Source organism: Pelophylax lessonae (genome assembly GCF_965119305.1).
Source record: "Pelophylax lessonae genome assembly, chromosome: 1".
Taxonomy (NCBI): Eukaryota; Metazoa; Chordata; class Amphibia; order Anura; family Ranidae; genus Pelophylax; species Pelophylax lessonae.
The window spans coordinates 417,297,862-417,321,224 of NC_138768.1; the positions used below are offsets into that span (position 1 = coordinate 417,297,862).

At 48.1% G+C, this 23,363-nt stretch overlaps 1 protein-coding gene across 1 annotated transcript in view; it reads left to right on the plus strand.

The window, feature by feature from the left end:
• The window catches only part of LOC309545022 (prostaglandin reductase 1-like), an 89,600-nt gene that overhangs the window by 50,179 nt on the left and 16,058 nt on the right, over positions 1-23,363 (plus strand). Inside the window, exon 6 of the mRNA XM_082244125.1 lies at positions 20,309-20,426. Coding sequence (XP_082100251.1) covers positions 20,309-20,426 — 118 coding nt within the window. The remainder of the gene's footprint in view (positions 1-20,308; positions 20,427-23,363) is intronic.

Here is a 23,363-nt window from a genome sequence, read left to right on the forward strand (position 1 = left end):
GAGGGGATTAGTGAGGGACAACTGTCTCTTTCTCAATAGGTAAAAGCTGATAGCAGGGAGAGGGACAGATCAGATTCAGGTGCAAGAGGAAGATTTCTGTATTTGTTGTCCATCACTAATCCCCCTCTCTGTGTGGGCCCCCCTGTGTGCTCGGGCCCCCTACAAGAGGGCTGGTAGTCCCCCCCCTATCAGCGGCCCGGTTTATATCCCTGACTTCTGCACACTGTATTATACACACTCCTGAAATGGACAGATGGTTGAATGCAGCCTATAAATGAGCTAAAACCGAATGATCACAATACTCTTCAGGCCTGGGAGGAGAGCCAGAGAAAGTGGGGAGGTTCACTTGCATTTACAACACACGGACTTGGCCAGTAGGGTCAACGAGGCCTGTATGGCCCATTGGCACCTGTTGACAGGTGATCCAAAAGTTAACCGGTTTATTTCGAACTGTACACAAATTCTGTGTAGGAACACAAAATCACTGGTGGACATATTGGTCCAGAGTGATATAGAGTGGAGGCCTCCAATACGACATAGAACTGTCAGGGTGCGCAGGTGTGGTATGTGTAATTACTGTACCTATAATGTGTTACTGATAGGATCACAAGATGAAAAAATAAAGAAAGAAGGCTGAAAAAAAATGCAAACACCAGATGTAAGGACTGGTAAGCTGCAAATTATTACCTTTAATTATTGGGTTAGGAATAGAGTTGAGCGGACACCTGGATGTCCGTGTTCGGCGGGTTCGGCCGAACTTGAAAAAAAAGTCCGGGTCTGTGTCCCGGACTTTTTCCTAACTTTACCCGGACACCGAACCCCATTGAAGTCAATGGGGACCCGAACTTTCAGGCACTAAAATGGCTCTAAAACACCAATGGAAAGGGCTAGAGTGCTGCAAATGGCAGCAAAACGTAGTTAAGAGCATGGCGAGTGCTCTGCAAACAAATGTGGATAGGGAAATAACTTAAAACAACAAAAAAAAAAAAAAAACAGAAAAATAAAACAAATGTTCTTCATCTGTGAAGGACGAGGCCCATATGGAGTAGGAGGGAGGTTGAGGTGGTGGTGGATGTGGCGGTGTCATAGGCGTGCGCACAGGGTGTGCCTGGGCACACCCTAATCACCTAGGGCACATTAGCATTATCGCTCTGGTTGCCAGTGAGGAGATGGGAAAGATCTCCCTCGGACCTGCTCTGCTATAAGAGAAGTGCCACACACTTCTATTTCACTTTGCCAGCAGGGAGAGTAATGTATCGGGGCCATGTACATGTAGGCAAACACATGCATGTGTATTTAAACTTTGGGGTGCACACCCTAATGCAATAGGCTGCGCACACCTATGGGCGGTGTAGGTGGAAGCGGCGGTGGAGGAGAACGAGGTAGCCAACACTGCTTTTTTTCACTCATTTTAAATGAGGGTACACCCCAAAAGAGTGAGAGAGAGCAAAAATAGAACAATGGCTGGGTAAGGTCGGTATCCATCTCTATTCTGCACAAGGTACGGAAAAGTCCCGTGGGATCCATGCCTGGTTCATTTTAATGAACGTGAGCTTGTCCACATTGTCTCTGGACAGGCGGCTGCGCTTGCCTGTGATAACGCCCTTAGCCGTGCTAAATACACGTTCAGATAATACACTGGCTGCAGGGCACGCCAGCACCTCCAAGGTGGTGAAGTGGTGCTGTTCCGCAGAGAGACTCACGTGTGCGTGCTGCAGCTGAATCTCCACTATGGCCTGCTGCTGCTCGCACAGTCTTTCCAGCATGTGCAAGGCCGAAGTTACGCTGCAGCGCTGACAGGCGAGCAGCAGCAGGGTGAGAACGCCGACAGTGGGCACAGACGGCCCGCACTTTCTGCAGCAGCTCTGACATATCGGGGTAATTTTTAAGGAACCTCTGCACCACCAAATTCAGCACATGCGCCAGGCAAGGGATGTGCGTCAAACCGGCTAGGCCCAGAGCTTCTATGAGATTTTGCCCGTTATCGCACACCACCAGGCCGGGCTTGAGGCTCGCTGGCAGCAACCACTCATTTGTCTGCTGTTCCATGCTCCTCCACAACTCCTGCGCGTTGTGTGGTTTTTTTCCCCCAAACAGGCAAGTTTTAAAACTGCCTGCTGTCGTTTACCCCTGGCCGTGCTGAAGTGGGTGGTGAAGGTGTTCCGCTGACCGGATGAGGAGGCGGTAGAGGATGAGGAAGCGGAGTAGGAGGAGTTAGGAACAGGAGGCAAACTGAAGCGCCCTGCAATCCTCGGTGGTGGAAGGACATGTGCCAAATTGCTATCCGCCTCATGCCCATCCGTCACTGCATTTACCCAGTGTGCCGTTAGGGAGATATAACGCCCCTGACCGTGCTTATTGGTCCACGTATCGGTAGTTAGGTGGACCTTGGCACAGATGGCGTTGCGCAGTGCACACCTGATTTTTTTCCCCCACTTGGTTGTGCAGGGAAGGGATGGCTTGCCTGGAAAAGTAGTGGCGGCTGGGCACGACTTACTGTGGGACAGCCACCGACATAAGGTTTTTAAAACTGTGCGTCTCCACCAGATGGAATGACAGCATTTCAAAGGCCAAGAATTTTGAAATGCTGGCATTCAGGGCCAGGGATCGCGGGTGGGTAGGGGGGTACTTCCTCTTCCTCTCAAGTGTTTGGGAGATGGAAAGCTGAACGCTTCCACGGGACATTGTGGAGATGGTTGGTGACCCAGGTGGTGGTGTTGCTGACAGATCGTCTGTTTGCGGGGTGGCAGGTGCCGGTATCACTACAGATGTGGATGGAGAGGCCGAGACTGCAGCAGAAGAGGAAGCAGGAGGAGCCAGAGACCTTTCTTGGTTTTGAAGGGGTCTACTCCACTGCAGCTCGTGCTTTGCACTTAGATGCCTGATCATGCAGGTTGTGCTCAGGTTGAGAAGGTTTATGCCTCGCTTCAGGCTCTGATTGCACAGGGTGCAAACCACTCGTGTCCTGTCATCAGCACATTTTCTGAAGAACTTCCACGCTAGAGAACTCCTTTGAGCTGGCTTTGGTGCGCTTGTTCCCTTGCTGCGTTGGGCAGTAGCAGGCGTAGTGTCTAGGGCACGGCCGCTCCGCTTCTGCATCCTGCTCCCTCTTCTGCTGTGCTGGTGGCTGTGCGACCACCGCCTCTTCTCCAAACTACTCGGGTCACCTGCATGACCTTCATTCCATGTGGGGTCGAGGACCTCATCGTCCTCCACATCATCTTCCACCCAGTCTTCACCCCTGCCCTCCTTGTCGGTCTCCACAATTCTGAATGCCGCAGCAGTTGGCACCTGCGTTTCGTCATAATCGGAGACGTGCTGCGATGGTCCTTCCATGTACTCATCTTGAGAAAGAAGTGGTTGGGCATCGCTGCACTCAATCTCTTCCACTTCTGGGGCAGGGCTAGGTGGATGGCCCTGGGAAACCCTGCTGACAGTCCTCAAAAAGAAGAGACTGCTGTATGACTTGGGGCTCAGACTGCTTGCCTGATTTGCAAGGGGGTGAGGTGAAAGACGGTTGGACATTGGCTGAAGGTGCCAACTCTGACCTTTCTGCAGTAGACTGGGTGGGAGACAATGTGAAGGAACTGGAGGCACTGTCAGCAACCCAATCTACTATCGCCTGTACTTCTTCTGGCCTCATCACTTCTAGAGGCGCGTTATGCCCTACCAAATACTGCTGCAGGTTCTGTCGCCTACTCACACTTGAGGAAGGTGTTTTACTTGTGCGTGTAGCTGGCACAGATCAACCACGTCCTCTCCTTGCAACAGGAGCTCTACCAGCAGCACCACGACCCAGGCCACGGCCTCTATTTGACTGTCTCCTCATATTTCTGTAATTTATGATCTTGCCCTAGAAAGGTGTTTATTGAATAGCGGAACAAAACAGTATCGCACGGGTGTATCTCGCAGTCAAATATGCAAACTATGCCGTAATTTAATTTTTTACACTCCAAAAGGGTGTATATTGAATAGCGGAATAGGAAAAATTTTATAATACGGTGTATCTCACACGTACAAACACAGACTAGGCCCCGATTACAATTTTTTGTACCCTAAAGGCAGGATGAGGAAGAGGAGTAGGAGGAGTTGGGAACAGGAGGCAAGCTGAAGCGCCCTGCAATCCTCGGCGGTGGAAGGAGATGCGCCAAACAAATTTAAAAAGGTGTATCTCACATGTACCGATACAGACTATGCCGTAATTACATTTTTTACACTCAAACAGGGTGTATATTGAACAGCGGAATAGGAAAATTTTTATAAAACGATGTATCTCACACGTACAAACCCAGACTAGGCCCTGATTACTATTTTTTGTACCCCCAAAGGCAGGATGAGTGGGAGGAGTTCGGAACAGGCGGGAGGCACACTGAAGCACCCTGCAATCCTCGGCGGTATGAGATGCGCCCCAAAAATTGGAAAGGTGTATCTCACACGTACCGACACAGACTATCCCGCAATTTAATTGTTTTTACTCCAAAGGTGTAGATTGAATAGCGGAATAGAAAATATGATATCAAAAGGTGTATGTATCTCACACGTACCGACACAGACTATCCCCCAATTTAATTGTTTTTACCCCAAAGGTGTAGATTAAATAGCGGAATAGAAAATATTATCAAAAGATGTATGTATCTCACACGTACAGAACCAGACTAGGCCCCGATTACTATTTTTTGTACCCCCAAAGGCAGGATGAGGAGTAGGAGGAGTTCGGAACAGGCAGGAGGCACACTGAAGCACCCTGCAATCCTCGGCGGTATGAGATGCGCCCCAAAAATTGGAAAGATGTATCTCACACGTACAGGTGTATCTCACACGTACCGATACAGACTATCCCGCAATTTAATTGTTTTTAACCTAAAGGTGTAGATTGAGTAGCGGAATAGAAAATATGATATCAAAAGGTGTATGTATCTCACACGTAGACACCCAGACTAGGCCCAAATTACTATTTTTTGTACCCCCAAAGGCAGGATGAGGAGTAGGAGGAGTTTGGAACAGGCAGGAGGCACACTGAAGCACCCTCAAATCCTTGGCAGTATGAGATGCGCCCCAAAAATTGGAAAGGTGTATCTCACACGTACCAATACAGACTATCCCGCAATTTAATTGTTTTTACCCCAAGGGTGTAGATTGAATAGCGGAATAGAAAATATGATATAAAATTGGTGATTTATCAATAGCACATGTGAACAGCAGTGTCTTATATCAGTCAGCTCCGCTGCAGGCTATGGAGGGAAAAAAAAAAGAAAATTCCCCTTAAGTTTGTAATTTTTAACTAGATTAGTACAGACTATGCCACGATTTAATTTTTTTAACCCAAGGGTGTATATTGAATAGTGGAATAGAAAAAAGTGTATAACTTTTGAAATCACTCAATAATAGCACATGTGAACACAACAGTATTGTCACAGTCAGCACAGCAGCACTGAAGGAAAAACGCTGCACACAACTGACTGATAAAAAATACTTTGTTCTCCCTCCTCCTCAGCGGGCAAAAAGATTGTGTTCATACCACCCCACACACAGCAAAATCGATGTGGACCACTGACCCTGCCTATCTCCAGCCTCTCCCTAAAAGGATCGATAAGATCGTTCACTGCCGGCACTGCAAACCCCCCCCACACAGCAAAATCGATTGTAGAACACTGACCCTGCCTATCTCCAGCCTCTCCCTAAAATGCCCTAATATCTCGCCCTGCCTGCAGCACTCCGACCTGTCCCTCAATTCTTTTCGGACACAATATTTTTGCCTGTCTGTCCCTAATCAGCAGCCAGCATGTATGTGTGCTCTGTCCCTGTACTACAGCAGAATGACGCAGCGGCGCTCGGTCTCGAACTTATAAAGACTTGGTCACATGCTTCAGATGGCCAATCACAGCTACTAATACATTTGTAGGCATGGCTGGGATGGCTTAAGGCACACCAGTTAAACGCTTGTTGATTGGCTGTTGAAAGCCCGCCATTAAAAGCGTGCCAATACATACAAACCCGGAAATAAAATGACCGAACACGGATTTTTACCCGAACATACAGTAAAGTTTTCGGGTCCGTGTTCGGGTAACAAAAATCCAATTATTCGGTACGAACACGAATAATAGTCTGTGTTCGCTCAACACTAGTTAGGAACACTTTGAAATACATTGAGAGTTTGGACAAATCTCATGTTTAGCGAGCTTTTGTAAAACTGACTCATATTTTACCAGTTTATCTACAGTGGTCCTGCCCACTGGATCTTTCTATATTGGGAAGACCATCTTTTACTGACACTTACATAGGACCACATTTTGAGATTTCAACGTACCATTTGAAAGCTCCCATTGTTCGTCATGTATGTTTGCACCACGGCAGGGACCTGATGTGTATGAGCTGCTGTGTAGTGGGAGTAGTCTGTTGCAACATAAGGCTAGGTGAATTTTGGAGCTGGAAGGGACTAAGCCACCTGGCCTCAATGCTAGTTTGAGTTTCTCTCCATTCTTCTCTTGAGTCATTTTGTAAAATAAAACAAAGGGATGGAAGGGGAAGAGCGAAAAGGAAGGAAAAAGAGGGGTGAAGAAAACAAGTGTTGTATGGATGTTTATGTCCATCAAGGCTAAACCGTCGGTATGGTGATGGCTCCCAGTTGTCCTATACAGGGGCTTAATTGCAGGGGTTGCAATTGCAACTGGGCCCCATGCTCCAGGGGGCCTGTGCAGCTCCCCTGTACACCTAGATGGGGGGGGGGGGGGGATGGGCAGCATGTAGAGAAATCACTGTCCTCCTTTTTCCTCCTGTAGCTGCCTCCTGTAGCTGCAGCAGGAAAGAGGAGATTGTTTCCTCTGTAATCTGCCCCGCCGCTCCTCCTATCCAGTTCACTTGTGTTCTGCTGTTGCTGGGCCCCTGTGTGCTCCCCTGGTTCCCCCCCCCCCCCCCCCCCCCCCACACACTGTGCTCCTTTCCCTTTCCTGCCGGCTCCTGCAGGGGATGTGTCAGTCGAGAACCAGGAAGGGGTCAGTAAATATGTAATTTACCAGGTCCTCCCTTTTCTGAATGGAGAGAGTCAGTTAGTGACATTGTAAAAAAAAATAAAATACAATTAAAATACCAAAAAATAAAAACTGACACCAGTGGGTAAACTTCCAGGATCGCAAAGGTCACACTTGCGACTGGGCCCTGGCATTCCACCACTGTGGGGAGACCCCAAGATGGCGGGAAGGGGGCCCACTTCCGAACTTGTGAAAGGGTTCCGCAACGAAAGTGAAGAGCCCCAGGCTTGAATGGAAGGGCCCTGGCCAGGTGTACTGGGGGCTCTTCATGGTTTTCTGCATTGGGGCCATGAAAGTTCTAGTTAGGCCTCTGGTCATATACAGTGGGTACGGAAAGTATTCAGACCCCCTTAAATTTTTCACTCTTTGTTATATTGCAGCCATTTGCTAAAATCATTTAGGTTCATTCTTCTTCCTCAAGAATGTACACATAGCACCCCATACTGACAGAAAAACACAGAATTGTTGACATTGTTGCAGATTTATTAAAAAACTGAAATATCGCATGGTCCTAAGTATTCAGACCCTTTGCTCAGTATTTAGGAGAAGCCCCCTTTTGATCTAATACAGCCAGGAGTATTTTTGGGAAAGATGCAACAAGTCTTTCACACCTGGATTTGGGGATCCTCTGCCATTCCTCCTTGCAGATCCTCTCCAGTTCTGTCAGGTTGGATGGTAAACGTTGGTGGACAGCCATTTTTAGGTCTCCAGAGATGCTCAATTGGGTTTAAGTCAGGGCTCTGGCTGGGCCATTCAAGAACAGTCACAGAGTTGTTGTGAAGCCACTCCTTCCTTATTTTAGCTGTGTGCTTAGGGTCATTATCTTGTTGGAAGGTAAACCTTCGGCCCAGTCTGAGGTCCAGAGCACTCTGGAGAAGGTTTTTGTCCAGGATATCCCTGTACTTGGCCGCATTCATCTTTCCCTCGATTGCAACCAGTCTTCCTGTCCTTGTAGCTGAAAAACACGCCCACAGCATGATGCTGCCACCACCATGCTTCACTGTTGGGACTGTATTGGACAGGTGATGAGCAGTGCCTGGTTTTCTCCACACATACCGCTTAGAATTAAGGCCAAAAAGTTCTATTTTGGTCTCATCAAAACAGAGAATCTTATTTCTCACCATCTTGGAGTCCTTCAGGTGTTTTTTTAGCAAACTCCATGCGGGCTTTCATGTGTCTTACACTGAGGAGAGACTTCCGTCGGGCCACTCTGCCATAAGGCCCCGACTGGTGGAGGGCTGCAGTGATGGTTGACTTTCTACAACTTTCTCCCATCTCCTGACTGCATCTCTGGAGCTCAGCCACAGTGATCTTTGGGTTCTTCTTTACCTCTCTCACCAAGGCTCTTCTCCCCCAATAGCTCAGTTTGGCCGGACGGCCAGCTCTAGGAAGGGTTCTGGTCATCCCAAACGTCTTCCATTTGAGGATTATGGAGGCCACTGTGCTCTTGGGAACCTTAAGTGCAGCAGAAATTTTTTTGTAACCTTGGCCAGATCTGTGCCTTGCCACAATTCTGTCTCTGAGCTCTTCAGGCAGTTCCTTTTGACCTCATGATTCTCATTTGCTCTGACATGCATTATGATCTGGAAGGTCTTATATAGACAGGTGTGTGGCTTTCCTAATCAAGTCCAATCAGTATAATCAAACACAGCTGGACTCAAATGAAGGCGTAGAACCATCTCAAGGATGATCAGAAGAAATGGAAAGCACCTGAGTTAAATAGGAGTGTCACAGCAAAGGGTCTGAATACTTAGGACCATGTGATATTTCAGTTTTTCTTTTTTAATAAATCTGCAACAATGTCAACAATTCTGTGTTTTTCTGTCAGTATGGGGTGCTATGTGTACATTCATGAGGAAGAAGAATGAACCTAAATGATTTTAGCAAATGGCTGCAATATAACAGAGTGAAAAATTTAAGGGGGTCTGCATACTTTCCGTACCCACTGTATATACATGTATCTGCAATAGATGTGGGAGGCACGAGTTCCATGGGGAGGATTGGTTATATACAGTAGCTATATAATTTAACACATATGTAGTCCCTTATTTCAAGTATAGAATGCATATTTGATGTGCAAGCTTGTAAAACTTTTTATTGGCTGTCCAGAGATGGGGGACATCTATTGGGGGAAGTAAGGAAATTGCTTCTTCCCCATTTGATTCTTTCCTTCCCCCTCATCCCCTTTGTCCTTTATACCGACAATGCTGAAATTAAGATGTTGGCTGTGCATGACGTCCTTTTGCAATGGGCATTGCTGCTTTGGGTGACCATTTTGATGGTCATTTATGATATATACTGTAGAAAAACCATGCCACATTTATTTGCCTTTAAAGCAGCCGGGGTCCGGTTTGTTTGTCCAGCTGCCTACTGGTGACACATTGGACAAGGACTATCTTTTGCTGAAGATACAAATTCATCACTCTGAACAGTGGAGCTGTGAAGTATATGGATAGGTGATAGAAACCACTCGGGTGCTCAGATGTCCTCTCGTCCACCAATTAACAGCATACCAAACGAATGAGCGTTCTGACAGCTCCAAAATTCCTTCTGAATCTTTTATTAATACATGACCACGAGTAAAAGCAAAATGGCTAACGTGTTTTGGCAGTAAGCCTTCATCGCAGCACAGTTTAAAATAAAATGCATGACCTAGATTTACAAAAAATAGGGCCCTCCCCTAATTCATTGATTTCCTTAAGCAATCGAAAATCACTGCTACAGGTGTAGTATTGCAGGGAGGTTTGCATCAAAACACACTATGGTGATACCCTTGTGTTAAACAGTGAGTATCTAGACAAAATTAAATAGACAAAAAGGAAAAAATGAAAACACATTCCCAGCAATATTTGCACGATTCCCCCTTCAACACAGACCGTGCTGCCAGGGGAATCCCTTCTGCCAAACAATGGTCTCCTCCCAATGGGAGGGGGGGGGGGGGCGAGCAGCAGAAGCCGTCCCCGCCAGGAGAAGACATTGATTATTGCTAGCGGCTTTAGTAGCCGTTCGCAACAATCATCAGGCGCCGTTCACATGTAGGCGTTTTGGGGCGTTTTTGGGGAGTTTTTCTGCTCTAGGATCAGCTCTCAAAACGCCCAACAAGACAAATCCTATTCATTTCAATGGCCCCTGTTCATATCTGAGCGTTTTGACGCTGTGAGCAAAACGCCCAACGCTCAAAAAAGTACATGAGCTTCTTTTTGGGCAGATTACAGGCGTTTTCCATTGGTCTCTATTCAATCTAAAAACGCCTGCACAAAAATCGCTGTAAAAATCGCGGTAGAAAACGCTACTCTCAGGTGTGAATGTAGCCTAAGAGAATCCGGCAGGCTGGTCGCACCCAAGTTGATTGATCGATGAACTTGGTATATTCAGCCTGCTCAACAGTTTGAATCTCGGCCGGTTCAGCTGTTCTGTTTGTCACTCTTTGTAACCAGCTATTAAAATCGTTACATGGACTACAGAGTTGCTGTCTCGTTCCATTTATTTGTTCCTGTTCAGCATTAACCGTGTATAGCCGGCCTTGGGGTCTTTTTTGACCCACCTCTCCCCTTGATTTACATAACCTTTTGTATTCTGTAAACCATTACCAAAAGACTAGGCATTCTCTTAATGACCAAGGAATTGGGGACGCATAAATAACACCAGAGATTCTGTGTATGAGAGCCACAAAGTACTACCCTGGATCTAGCATGTGGTGTAAAACGGAATTTTTGTAAAATCTTACCTGTAAAATTCCTTTCTCTGAGTCCTCCGACAGTCGCCGCCTCTTCATATTCGTCACATATGGGGTATTAGACTTTGCTCCGAAGGAGTAGCTAGGCAACAGAATATGTTAACATTAAAGCTTTTAACATATCCCACCCTCAAGGGGTGGTCCCCTCAGTCAATACCCTCCTACTTCCTGCAACCATATCTCAGTTTTAGTGGAATAGCAGTAGAGTATACAACCAAACCCCAAAAGAGGGGCGGGGGCGGCGACTGTCGGAGGACTCAGAGAAAGGAATTTTACAGGTAAGATTTTACAAAAATTCCGTTTTCTCTTACGTCCTCCGACAGTCGCCGCCTCTTCATATTCGTCACATATGGGGACGTCCCAAAGCAGTGCAAACATGAGGGGTGGGAAACGCATCCGCGCCGAAAGGCAACGCAGTCTCCACATCAAAGAAAGGAACCTTACCAAAGGAAGGAAACCAGCTGGGCAACAGCAAAAATAAGTGCTCAACAGGAGCAACAACCCAGGAAAAGACAAAAAAACCAGGGGATACAAAACTTATCCCAACCGCCAGGAGTCCCCCAACAAGGGACCCTAGGGAACAGCCGCACTAAGAACCTTGCGGCCAAAGGAAGCATCCGCCGATGCCTGAACATCTACTTTGTAGAATTTTGTGAAAGTGTGCACGGTCGACCAAGTCGCCGCCTTACACACCTGGGCTACAGAAGCCCCATGACGACAGGCCCAAGACGTACTCAGAGATCCAGTAGAGTGCGCCTTCACAGGCACAGGGGGAACCTTCCCCTGCAAAGCATAGGCCTGTTCAATGGTCTGCCTGATCCATTTGGCGATGGTAGAGGCCGAAGCCGCCATGCCCTTCCGAGGACCCTCTGGAAGAACAAACAAGGAGTCCGTCTTTCGAAAAGACTCAGTCGATTTAAGGTAAACCCTTATCGCCCGAACAACATCCAGAGAGTGCAATCTCACCTCCTTTGGATGTTTAGGCTTCGTGCACAACGAAGGCAAGACAATATCCTCATTAAGATGGAATTCCGAAACTCGTTTCGGCAGAAAAGAAGGATTAGGTCGCAAGACCACCTTATCCAAATGAATAACCAGGTACGGAGACTTGCAGGACAAAGCCGCCAGTTCCGACACTCTGCGAGCCGAAGTGATCGCCACCAAAAAGGCGACCTTTTTGGACAACATAGACAACGAGATCTCCCTGATCTGTTCAAAAGGAGCACATTGTAACACAGAGAGAACGAGATTCAAGTCCCAAGGGGGCAGAGGATCCCGCCTCGGGGGAACCAGATGCCGCACACCCTGAACAAAGGTGCCAACCAATGGGTTGGAAGCCACGGGACGTTGAAACAGAACGGCCAGAGCAGACACCTGACCCTTTATCGTAGCCAGCGCCAAACGCTGATCAACCCCCGTTTGAAGGAAAGACAGCACACGGGACACCGAGTACGTGCGGGGTGAAAACCCCTTGGACTCACACCAGGCAAAATAGGCCTTCCAAGTACGGTAATAAACCTTCCCCGAGGAAGACTTCCTCGCGTTGATTAAAGTATGAACGACCTCCGGAGAGAGACCCCCTCTCCTTCAGGACCTCGGTCTCAACAGCCAGGCCGTCAAAGCCAGCGACTGTAAAGCAGGATGGAATATCGGTCCTTGAGACAGTAGATCGTCTCGAAGAGGCAGACGCCACGGGGCGTCGACCGCCAGATTCACGAGGTCTGCGTACCAGGACCGGCGAGGCCAGTCCGGTGCCACAAGAATCACCGTGTTGCGTTCCGAGTGTAACCTGCGAAGGAACCTGGACAGCAACTGAATCGGTGGAAACGCGTACATCAGCCTGTACTGATGCCACGGGGCCACTAACGCGTCCGACGCGTCTGCCCGAGGGTCGCGCGTCCTTGCCCCGAACCTCCTCACCTTGTTGTTGAGGCGAGACGCGAACAGGTCCACATCTGGAAGACCCCACTTCGCGCACAACGTCTGGAAGACAGCCGGATGGAGAGACCATTCCCCCTGATCCAGGGTCTGGCGACTCAGATAGTCCGCCTGCCAGTTCTCCACTCCCGGAATGTGAACCGCCGTTATCGCCGGGACATGAGTCTCGGCCCAAGACAGAATGTCGGCCACTTCTCGAGCCGCTCGGGCACTCCTGGTGCCCCCTTGGTGGTTGATGTAGGCCACCGCCGTGGCATTGTCCGTCTGCACCCGAACCGGGCAACCCTGCAGCCGGTCCGTCCAGCGATGAAGACAGAGATTTATCGCACGCAATTCCAGAATGTTGATCGGAAGGGAAGACTCCCCCTCCGACCAAGTCCCCTGAGCGGACAGAACGCCCAGAACTCCACCCCAGCCCGACAGGCTGGCATCCGTGGTGATTACCGTCCACGAGATCGGACGAAACGACTTGCCCCCGGACACCAACGGGGACTGGAGCCACCACAGAAGGTTTTCCCTGGTGCGAAGACTCAACGAGATTTGAAGATCCAGAGATTGAGGTCGCCCGTCCCACCTGGACAGGATCTCCGCTTGGAGACCCCGCGTGTGAAACTGTGCGAAAGGAATCGCCTCGAAGGCCGAGACCATCAATCCCAGACATCTCATACACGTCCGCAGAGACGAGTTCGGAACGTCCCTGAGGGACCTGACTTCCTCCCGGAGAGTCCTGAGTTTGTCTTCCGGCAGGAAGACCTTCGCCTGCACCGAGTCCAGTATCATTCCCAGATAGGGGAGACGAACCGACGGACTCAGTGTTGACTTTGGAAAATTTATCGTCCAACCAAACTCCTGCAGAGTTTGCATTGTGACAGACAGGTCCTCCTCCAGACCCTGTCTGGTCGCAGACCGAACCAGAATGTCGTCCAGATATCCCAGGACAGAAACGCCCTGGGCCCTCAATAATGCCAGAACCGGTGCAAGCACCTTGGTGAAGACCCGCGGAGCCGAGGCGAGGCCAAAGGGCAACGCCACGAACTGGTAGTGATCCTCCGCAATGGCAAATCGAAGGTACCTCTGATGACCCTCGAATATGGGGATGTGAAGGTACGCATCCTTCAAATCGATGGAGGCCATGAATTCCCCCGGAACCAGGGCAGCCACCACCGACCGCAGGGATTCCATGCGGAACTTGCGAACCCGCACAGAGCGGTTCAGAGCCTTCAAGTCCAGAATCGGACGAACCTTGCCCTCCTTTCTGGGCACGGTGAACAGATTGGAATAAAACCCCCGAAACCTGTCCCGATGAGGCACCGGAACCACCACTCCCTGAGCCCTCAGGTCCCGCACCGCCAGGTGCAGGTCCCGCAGGCGCTCTGGAGACAGTTGAAGATTTGAGGGAAAAAATCTGCTCTCCGGCCGAGAGAGAAACTCGATCTTGTAACCAGATCGAACGATTTCCAGAACCCATCTGTCCCGCACACGGGCCAACCAGGGCTGAAGAAAACCGAGCAAGCGTCCCCCCACCCCAAAACTGGGTGAGGGCGCCCCTTCAGGCCGAACTGTTATGGGCTGCAGGTCCGGATTGGCCGGACTTCTGTTTCCCAGACCAGGGCTTCTTCTGAGAGCCTTGACCTTTGAACGGTTTGCCCTTGTAGTGCGGCCGAAAGGCACGAAAGGACCCCTGAGGGGACCGAAAATTTGCATGCTTCTTCCCAGAAGCCCCCTTAGCCTTGGGGAAATGGGGCAAGAGAGTGCTCTTACCCCCGGTGATCCCCTTAATCAACACATCCAGGGACTCCCCAAAAAGGCGAGACCCATCATAAGGCAGATTGGCTAAGGTCTTACGTGAAGATTGGTCCACCGACCAACATTTTAACCAAACCAGGCGGCGAGACAACACCGCCATGCTGTGCACACGTGCAGCCAACGGAATCAGGTCCAGGTCCGCATCACACAGATACATGACACCCTGGTGGATCTGATCCACCATATCCAGGGTCGCCGGCGAGGCCGAATCGGCCACTAGGACGCGCCTAAGCATCTGCGTCCAACTTGCGATCGCCTGGGCCGCCATGAGAGAAGCAAACAGAGCCTTAAGCATAGAACCCGTAACAGAATAAGTATGACGGGCAAGAGACTCCAGTCTCCTATCCGTGGCATCACGGAAAACAGGGGAACCCTCTGCAGGAATCGCAGTGGCTTTGTTCAAAACCGCAATTGCATGATCCACTGGTGGAGGCACACACCACCTTTCATCAGTGGCAGGCGAAAAAGGATAACGCAGCTTGAATTTACTTGGTACCGCAAAAGGTTTGCGCAGATCGCGCCATTGATCCTTAACAGCGCGCTGAAAATCAGCATTGCAGGGAAAAACCTGCGGCGTCCTGCGTTTTCTCTGCGTCCCATAAGCCGCCAAGGCAGCGGGGGGACACACTTCATCCTGCAAACGCAGCGTTTGCTTAATGGAAGCAATCAACTCATCCATGATTGCAAGCTCTTCAGGCGAGCCAGGGGGAGAATTATCGACCCCCTCAACTTCAGCCTCCACCTCAGACCCCACTAGATCAAGAGAGGAGCGGGACCCCGATAAGGAGGCCCCTGCCAGAACAGCCCCATCACCTTCACCCTCAGAATCAGAGGAAAGAGCAACTCTGGGCCTTTTAGTAGATTGAGCAGCCACCAGCATTTGCACCTGAGCAGCAAGGCCAGCCACAATAGTGGCTAAATCCCCCCCCTGGGGGGGAAACAGCGGTCCCCTGGCTTTCCACCAATACTGTAGGAAATTTGCCCTCCTGAGAATCCATTGCCCCTGTAATGCCAGACAACCAAGGGTTAACTGCACCTTTTTAGCAAGCGCGGCAAGCGCAGCCCACCGCACCACACTCAAGCACAATGAGACCCCCACAGGGAATATGCAAACTGAACACAGGCAATGGATAGCAAGAACAGAAGGATAAAACCTGAGGAGACCCTCGCCGCTGCTGCTGCCTCGATCGGTGTTCCTGGAAAGAGGAAGTGATGCTGCCAGGGCGCTCTATGTAAGCCTATGGAGGCTACAAGAAAATGGCCGCCATGCATGTAAACCATGCGGCCGGAGCGGGTGTAGGCAAAATGGCGTCGTTTGGCGCCGAAACCGCCGCTCCACAGTGCATTAAAACACACATTACATTCCAATATAAGAATACATGTCAGATCGCCGCAGCGATCGCTGTATATGCCCAAACATGCCAAAAAAACATGCCCCACAGCACACAGCTTCTCACACTGCCCAGTCTGACACACACAGTGTCATACAGCTCCCCCCCCCCCCCTTGCAGCCCACAGCATGCAGCCAAGAGATAGGGAGACAAGCAGTGTGAATAGAGGCAGGTTACACAGTCCCAGACTGACACCCCCCCAGACAGACAGGTCCCCACATAAATACACTTACCTCACATGGCGTGGGGGACCCGCACAGGCGAACAAGCCGCTGCACATGAGGCAGGGAGAGTCGCAATTCAAGACGCACAAAATGGGGGTTAAGAAACCGCACAGCGTCCAGTGAGGTAGCCACCTCACCAATCATCCCTGCACCGAACAGGGATGGGTCGTTCACTATGCCAGGAGCGTTACCTGGCTGAACGCTCGATGGCAGACTGGGAAGCCACTGACCCACGACCTGCGACCAGGGGGATCAGCCCGAGACCCAGTCCGCATGATCCTCTTCGTCCGAAGAACTAACTAACGCTGACAAAATAACAGCTAATTAAAGGTAGAGAGAAAAACTCAAACAAAATATTAAAAAGAAGAAAGAGTCTGGGACAGAAAGTCCCAGCACAGAGAGAGCCAGCCACTCCTGACAAGCTAGACATTAAAACTGAGATATGGTTGCAGGAAGTAGGAGGGTATTGACTGAGGGGACCACCCCTTGAGGGTGGGATATGTTAAAGCTTTATTGTTAACATATTCTGTTGCCTAGCTACTCCTTCGGAGCAAAGTCTAATACCCCATATGTGACGAATATGAAGAGGCGGCGACTGTCGGAGGACGTAAGAGAAAGAGAATTTACGAATTGTACAGTATGAAGCAGCGATCTTAATAATACACCTAGAGGTTTTTGGAAAATTTAAAATGGTCTGTGCCTATAGTTCCTGTTTTATGGCATCATCATTTTTGTGCACTTTACATTTTTCTGCTATGATAAATAAACTTGCATCCGTATAGTACTGTCTTTTCTGGTCTCTGGATGGCACTGGATCAAATTAGTATCCTGGGGAATATATTGTTTGTTTTTAAATGAGCACACATTCTAAGTTATCATTGCAGTACTGTTTTATTTTTAGATAATTTTGTGACATTCACAAAGTCCTTTGTTTTCCATAGTCTGATTAATCTAATAATTAGTTACAATTACATTTTTAGATTAACCTTTTAGGAGTCCTGCATTTAAGCCTCATCCAGCCTCCCTGCATACCTGTTGAAATAAGACTTCAACCACACAGGGAGTGCATTGTTTTCAATAAGTTTGTTTGCTCATAGAGTTGCATTGTGTGCAAAGCTCAACCGTTGTTTAGAATTGTAACACAGTAAGCAGAATCCCACCATGTAATTAACCACTTCTGTACCGGGCCATTTTTGGCGCTGTGCTATAAATTTTTTTGCTAGAAAACTACTCAGAACCCCCAAATATTATAATTTTTTTTTTTTTTTTAACAAGAGACCCTAGGGAAGAAAATGGCGGTCAATGCAACTTTTTATGTCACACGGTATTTGCGCACAAATTTTTCAAACGTGTGTTTTTTAAAAAAAAAAAGTTTTATGAAAAGAAAAACAAAACACTAAAGTTAGCCCAATTTTTTTTGTATAATGTTAAAGATGTTACGCCGAGTAGTCTCTATGGTGTACTTCCGCTGCCGGCGGATTCCTTCTCTGGCTCTCCAATCGCACGGGTGAGCCGGTAGATATCCCCACTTAAAGCCCAGGATGTCATGAATTCCAGCAGTAAGGAAGTGGTTAAAACATATGACTGTCTCCGTGTACATATATTCTAAAAAATTGTATCTAGAAAATATTGAAGATTTTTATAGGAAGCTGATCTTTTACAAGTATATCTTAACTTTTGACTGCCAATGACACGTACCACACATTAAGGCATTCAAAGGCTTTACAACAAGCTTAGTTTTTTTCAGGCAGATATAAGTCCCCTGGCCAGTTTTTATGGCCACTAGAAGTGCAATTTTAAAGGTTGACGTGTTTGGTATTCCTCTACTCAACATAATCTTTTTTTTACATTTTCCCAAAAATTGGGAAATTCTGTTGTGTGGGTTTTTTTTTTTTTTTTGTTTTTGAAAAACCATTGCAGAAATAATTTGTAGAAATTTTCAAAGAATCTATATAATTTTTACAGGGCCTCTGCGTTCAGAAAATGTATAAATGTTTTGGGTGTCGGGTAAATTTCAGGGCTTAAATAGGTAAAAAAAAATGCTTTGGCAGCAAAAGTTAAAAAAAAAAAAAACATTCAGATAAAAGGCTAATAAAATGTATGTTTTATGACTCTCCACACTAAGCACTAGAAGTGTGATCTCTGCAACTGATCTAGTTGTGGCAAGATAGCTGTAATTTTCAGTCTCAGAAGTATTAGCAGACAGTGACTCGATCCAAATGACATCCTGCAGATCGTAAAAAGCTTTTTATTCCAAAAACGTGTACAGATCATAACAAATAAACAACCAAGCAAAAGTTAGTGTGTGTAGTTCCCGCAGAATATGGCACATGTGGTGAATGGAGGCTAAAGCATGTAGAAGGGTGGGACTAACTACATAGAGCATCCCCTAGCTACAGAGTGAGGAAGGGACAAAATAATTTAAAGGCAAACAAACAATGCATGTGTAATATGATAGTGTATAGCCAAGCATTTCCCAAATACTATATACCCCCCAAACCTCTCTCTCCTTCTTCTCTAGAGCATGTATCCGCATAATTTGTTGTAACTATTTCTGTAATGAGAAAGCTTTTATGACTCTGTGACATTAACACCTAAAGTATTAGTGAATTTTAAATGGTTTGTTTGGACCAAGCTGGGCCAACCAACTATTTACTTCCTTAAAGTGGAACTACACTGCATCTGGGCACCACAAACCAAAAAACGGTATTGCATTCATTTATAGTTTTAAAGCAAACTCTCCCATCTAGCCATGTCTCCATACTTTATTTTGCTGAGAAATCATTTAAACAAATGCCCCCTGGCATTCCTGGCCATGGCCATCTTGAGTAAGGGCAGATGATTCATGTAGCATTTACTTCCTGAAATCCATCCCAGGCCCTCCCTTCCTTCCTCAAGATTCCTGGATGTATAGTATATTTGCCTAGGCATGGAAATCAGGAAGTAACTGGGAAGAAATGAAAAAAGTGTAAAACTTGAGTAAATATGATATACTTTCCTGTCTATTTACTAGCAGCATAAGGATTAGAAATAGTCCATGTTGATTGAGAGAGTAAAGTTCCACTTTAACAGATGCAGCCACTTTAACGGATGCAGCAATATAATAAACTGTATGCAGCTTCAGCTACAGCAGGACGGGTACTTCCCGTCTTGTTCCATAAGAACATAGAGTTGGACTGAGTTCTGCTCAGTCCTTCACAGGAACTTTTGCATTCTTTGCACTATACAGGGCTTCCTCTGGCTGAGGTGGAGTGGTGGGCAGATGACTTCATGATCTCCACCTCAGCCAATCAGAAGAAGCTTTGTATTCATTCATATATTACAAAGCTTCCTGTGAATGGCTAAACAGTAAACCAGACACTGCGGGGAAGATTTACCAAAGCTGGAGTGTGCATAATTTGGTGCAGTATAGAAGCCAATCAGTTTCCAGGTTTTATTGTCAAAACTTAATTGAACAAGCTGAAGTTAGTAGCTGATTGGCTACCATGCACAGCTGCATGAGATTGTGTGTAAAAGCTGAGATTACCTCTGTATACATTTTTCTTTTTAACACAGGAACTGTAGAATCTCTTTATTGATTTTGCTCATCTCAGAAAGATGCAGACTTAAAGTGATTGTAAAGTTGTGTGGTGTTTTTAAAAAAAAAAAAGTTCTTTTGCCTCCTCTGTGCAGTTGGTTTTGTACAGGGCAGCCTGGATCCTCCATTTCTCAGGTCCCTCTTCGCCGCTTCTGGCCCCTCCCTCCTGTCAGGTGCCCCCACAGCAAGCAGCTTGCTATGGGGATCACCCGAACCGAGCTGCAGCTCCGTGTCCATTCAAGACACCGAGCTGTCATTCAGTCCCGCCGACTCTCTCTCCTGATTGGGTAACTGAACTTGATTGACAGCAGCAGGGGCCAATGGCACCTCTGCTGTGTCTCAGCCAATCAGGAGGGAGCATCCGGGATGGCTGAGGGACTCGGGGACATCTCTGGATAGAGACGGGGCTCAGGTAAGTATTAGGGGGCTCTGGGGGGCATTGAAAGAATTTAACAACCAATGCGCATTTGTCTGATATATTAGTGTCAGTGCAATAACTGTTTTAGTTGAATTCTAATTGACTGCTATGGTTAATAGTAAATTACAGCACTATGTGATTTAACAAAAGTCACCACAACTGTGATTTTAATGTGCTTTCATTTAAACAGTCTGACAGCATACTTTGGCTTGTTGGAGATCTGCAGTCCCAAGGATGGAGACGTGGTTCTTGTTAACAGTGCTGCTGGTGCTGTGGGTTCTATAGTGGGACAGATTGCAAAGATCAAAGTAAGTTACCTTTTTTTTCTATTTAAAAAAAAATTTATTGAAAATTGCAACAGTGCATTACAAAACCCAAAGAAGAAAGCATCCATAGTCAAAGGGGGATGATTACAAACCACTTGATAACATAGGCGGGTCAACAGGTAACATAGCAGGGGCAAAGAGCATTGTGGCGAGCCTGCCCCAGGGGAGACAACAAGAGTAGGAATTAAAATTGGCACCAAAAAAAAGTTATAACAATGCAATTAGCAGGAAGGTCTATCGGAACAGGTACTAGCAGTTTCCAACCATCTACCCCACACTTTTTCGTATTTGGCAGGGCAACCCTTGTGACGATAAATCTATTTTTTATATAGTAGGGTAGAATTCACGTCTGCTCTCCATGCCTGAAAAGAGGGGGGTTGGGGCCGCATCCATGTCCGGGCTATCAACTTGCGGACACAGAATAGTGTTTCGTGTAGAAATGTAGAGAGAAATTTATCTATGTCCGAGTCAGGGAATAAGCCCAAGAAACATACCCTTGGGTCCAGCTGTAGTGGGGAGCCCATATGATCATGTAGGAATTTGATAATCTGGAGCCAGAAGGGTTGAACCAGTGGGCAGGACCAGATAAGGTGATAGAATGCACCTGAATGTGCATGGCATCTAGGACATTGCGGGCTGAAGTCAGGGCGATATCGTGAGATGCGTGCCGGTGTTAAATATGCTTTGTGGAGTATGTAAAGTTGGGTCAATCTATCAGGAAGCCTAGGGGAGGAGAGGCGTGGGCATTCAAGGATAGAATCCCAGTCCGTTTCATCCAGTGGGCCCAGGTCCTCCTCCCATAGAGCTTTAGCCCTGTCAGACACTGCATCAGTAGCTTTACAACGGAGTTCCAGATAGTGCAGATATCAGCTTGGTTGGGTTGTCCCCGAGTATTATGTCAAGGACTGGAGGTTTAGTCAAAGCTGGGGTAGCAGCATGGAACTGGGCCTGTAGTGCATGTCGTAGTTGAATATATCTAAAGAACAGGGAGGGTGGAAGGTCAAAGTCAGTCTTCAATGCTTGAAACGAGCGAACCCCGGTGGAGCACATAACGTGAGACAGGTACAGAACGCCGCGGCTCGCCCATCGCCCGACAGGGTGGATAGTTCGCCTAGGTGCAAGTTCCGCCACAGGGGGGTATGGGTGTGAGTAGGTTTGAGTGCTAGCTTACGAAGGGCCAGTGCCCAGATGCGGCGATGATGAAAAAGCATAGAGTTGCAAGGGGAGGGGGGGTCAGGGGGTCCCGTACCCGAAAGAGCACTTGTGGTGGGGTATGAGTGAGAATGTCTGCCACACGGCAGACCAGGGACTGATACCGGGGGGGCCTCTGAAGCACACAGGAAGTAAAAGTGCGAGAGCTGAGCGGCCAGATAATGGGAGTGGACGTCAGGCAATGTCACCCCACCCTGCGTGGTAGGGTTTTTGAGGATTGCCCATGACCGCTTGGGCTGGCTCGAGCCCCAGACAAACGTATTTAGAATGGTATCTAGAACCTTGAAGAATTTAAGGGGTACCAGTGTAGGAGCATGCCATAACACATGTAGGAGTTTGGGGAGCAATATAATTTTCACTAGGTTAAGCCTACCCATGACACCAAGGGGCAGTCGAGCCCATGCCTGCATGCGCTGTTTCACAAGGGGGATAAGGTGTTCAGCATTATCAGATATGTAATCCTTAAGCGTATTAGTAACAAGAACACCCAGGTACTTAATCCTGGATACCCTAGTCAGGGGCAGGGAAGCAGAGTCCGCTGTGGGAGGGGAGGAATCAAGGGGCAGAATCTGCGATTTAGACCAGTTGATCAGCAACCCAGAGTGTCGTCCGAAGCTGTCAATGGTGTGGAGTGCATTGTGCAAGGAGGGGCTCGTGTCCGCAAGGTACATTAGCATATCGTCTGCATACAGACTGACAGTGTCAGTGATAGACCCCAGGCTCAATCCTCCGACACCAGGGTGCATCCGAAGGAGAATGGCCAGGGTTCAACTGCAAGGGCGTAAAGCAGCGGGGCACCCCTGGCGAGTGCCGCGACCCAGGGGGGATGGGATCGGACACCCACCCATTCACCGCGACCCTGGCCACTGGATGGTAATACAGTAATCTAACCCAGTTTATAAAGGATGACCCAAAGCCAAAACCCACCATGCACTCCCAAAGATATTCCCACTCTACCGATCAAAAGCCTTAGCGGCGTCCAAGGAAACTACCGCTCTGGTACCAACTTGCTCATGACAGGCTTGGATGTTCATGTACAATTTACGGATGTTCATAGCCGTATTCTTGCCCGGCATGAAGCCAGTTTGGTCCGCATGAATGAGACAAAATTACTTCATTAAGGCGCATAGTGAGGACTTTTGCCAAAATGTTTATCAGCCTGTAGAAGTGAGATGGGGCGATACGATTCGGGGAAGTGGGGGTCCTTGTCAGGTTTGGGAATGACAATAATAGTGGCTTCACGCATAGAGTCAGGGAGGGTATTAGTGTCGTAAGCATGTTTGTATAACGCGAGTAGTTCAAGTGTCAGTTCCTCCATGTAAGTGGCATAGAAATCCAGAGGCAACCCGTCAGAGCCAGGGGCCTTGGCAGGGGCGAGGGAGGCAATCGCGGAGGCTATCTCGTCCTCAGAAAGGGGGGCGTCCAGGGCATCTCGCTGGAAATCCGACAACTGCTGGAACAAGATGGGTTGTAGGAAAGTCCGGGTCTCAGAAGTAGAGGTAGTTTTCTGGGAAGCGTACAGCGTAGCGTAGAAAGAGCGGAAGTGCGCAGCCACTAGTGAGGGGTCCGAAACATCGGCACCTGTAGGGTCGGTCAGGGTCACTACGACAGGGGGCCTAGAGTCCTGATTGCCCAAATATGCTAGGAGCTTGCCAGCTGTCTACCCTGTTCAAACACACGGTTATAGAAGAAGAGTTTCTGTCTAAC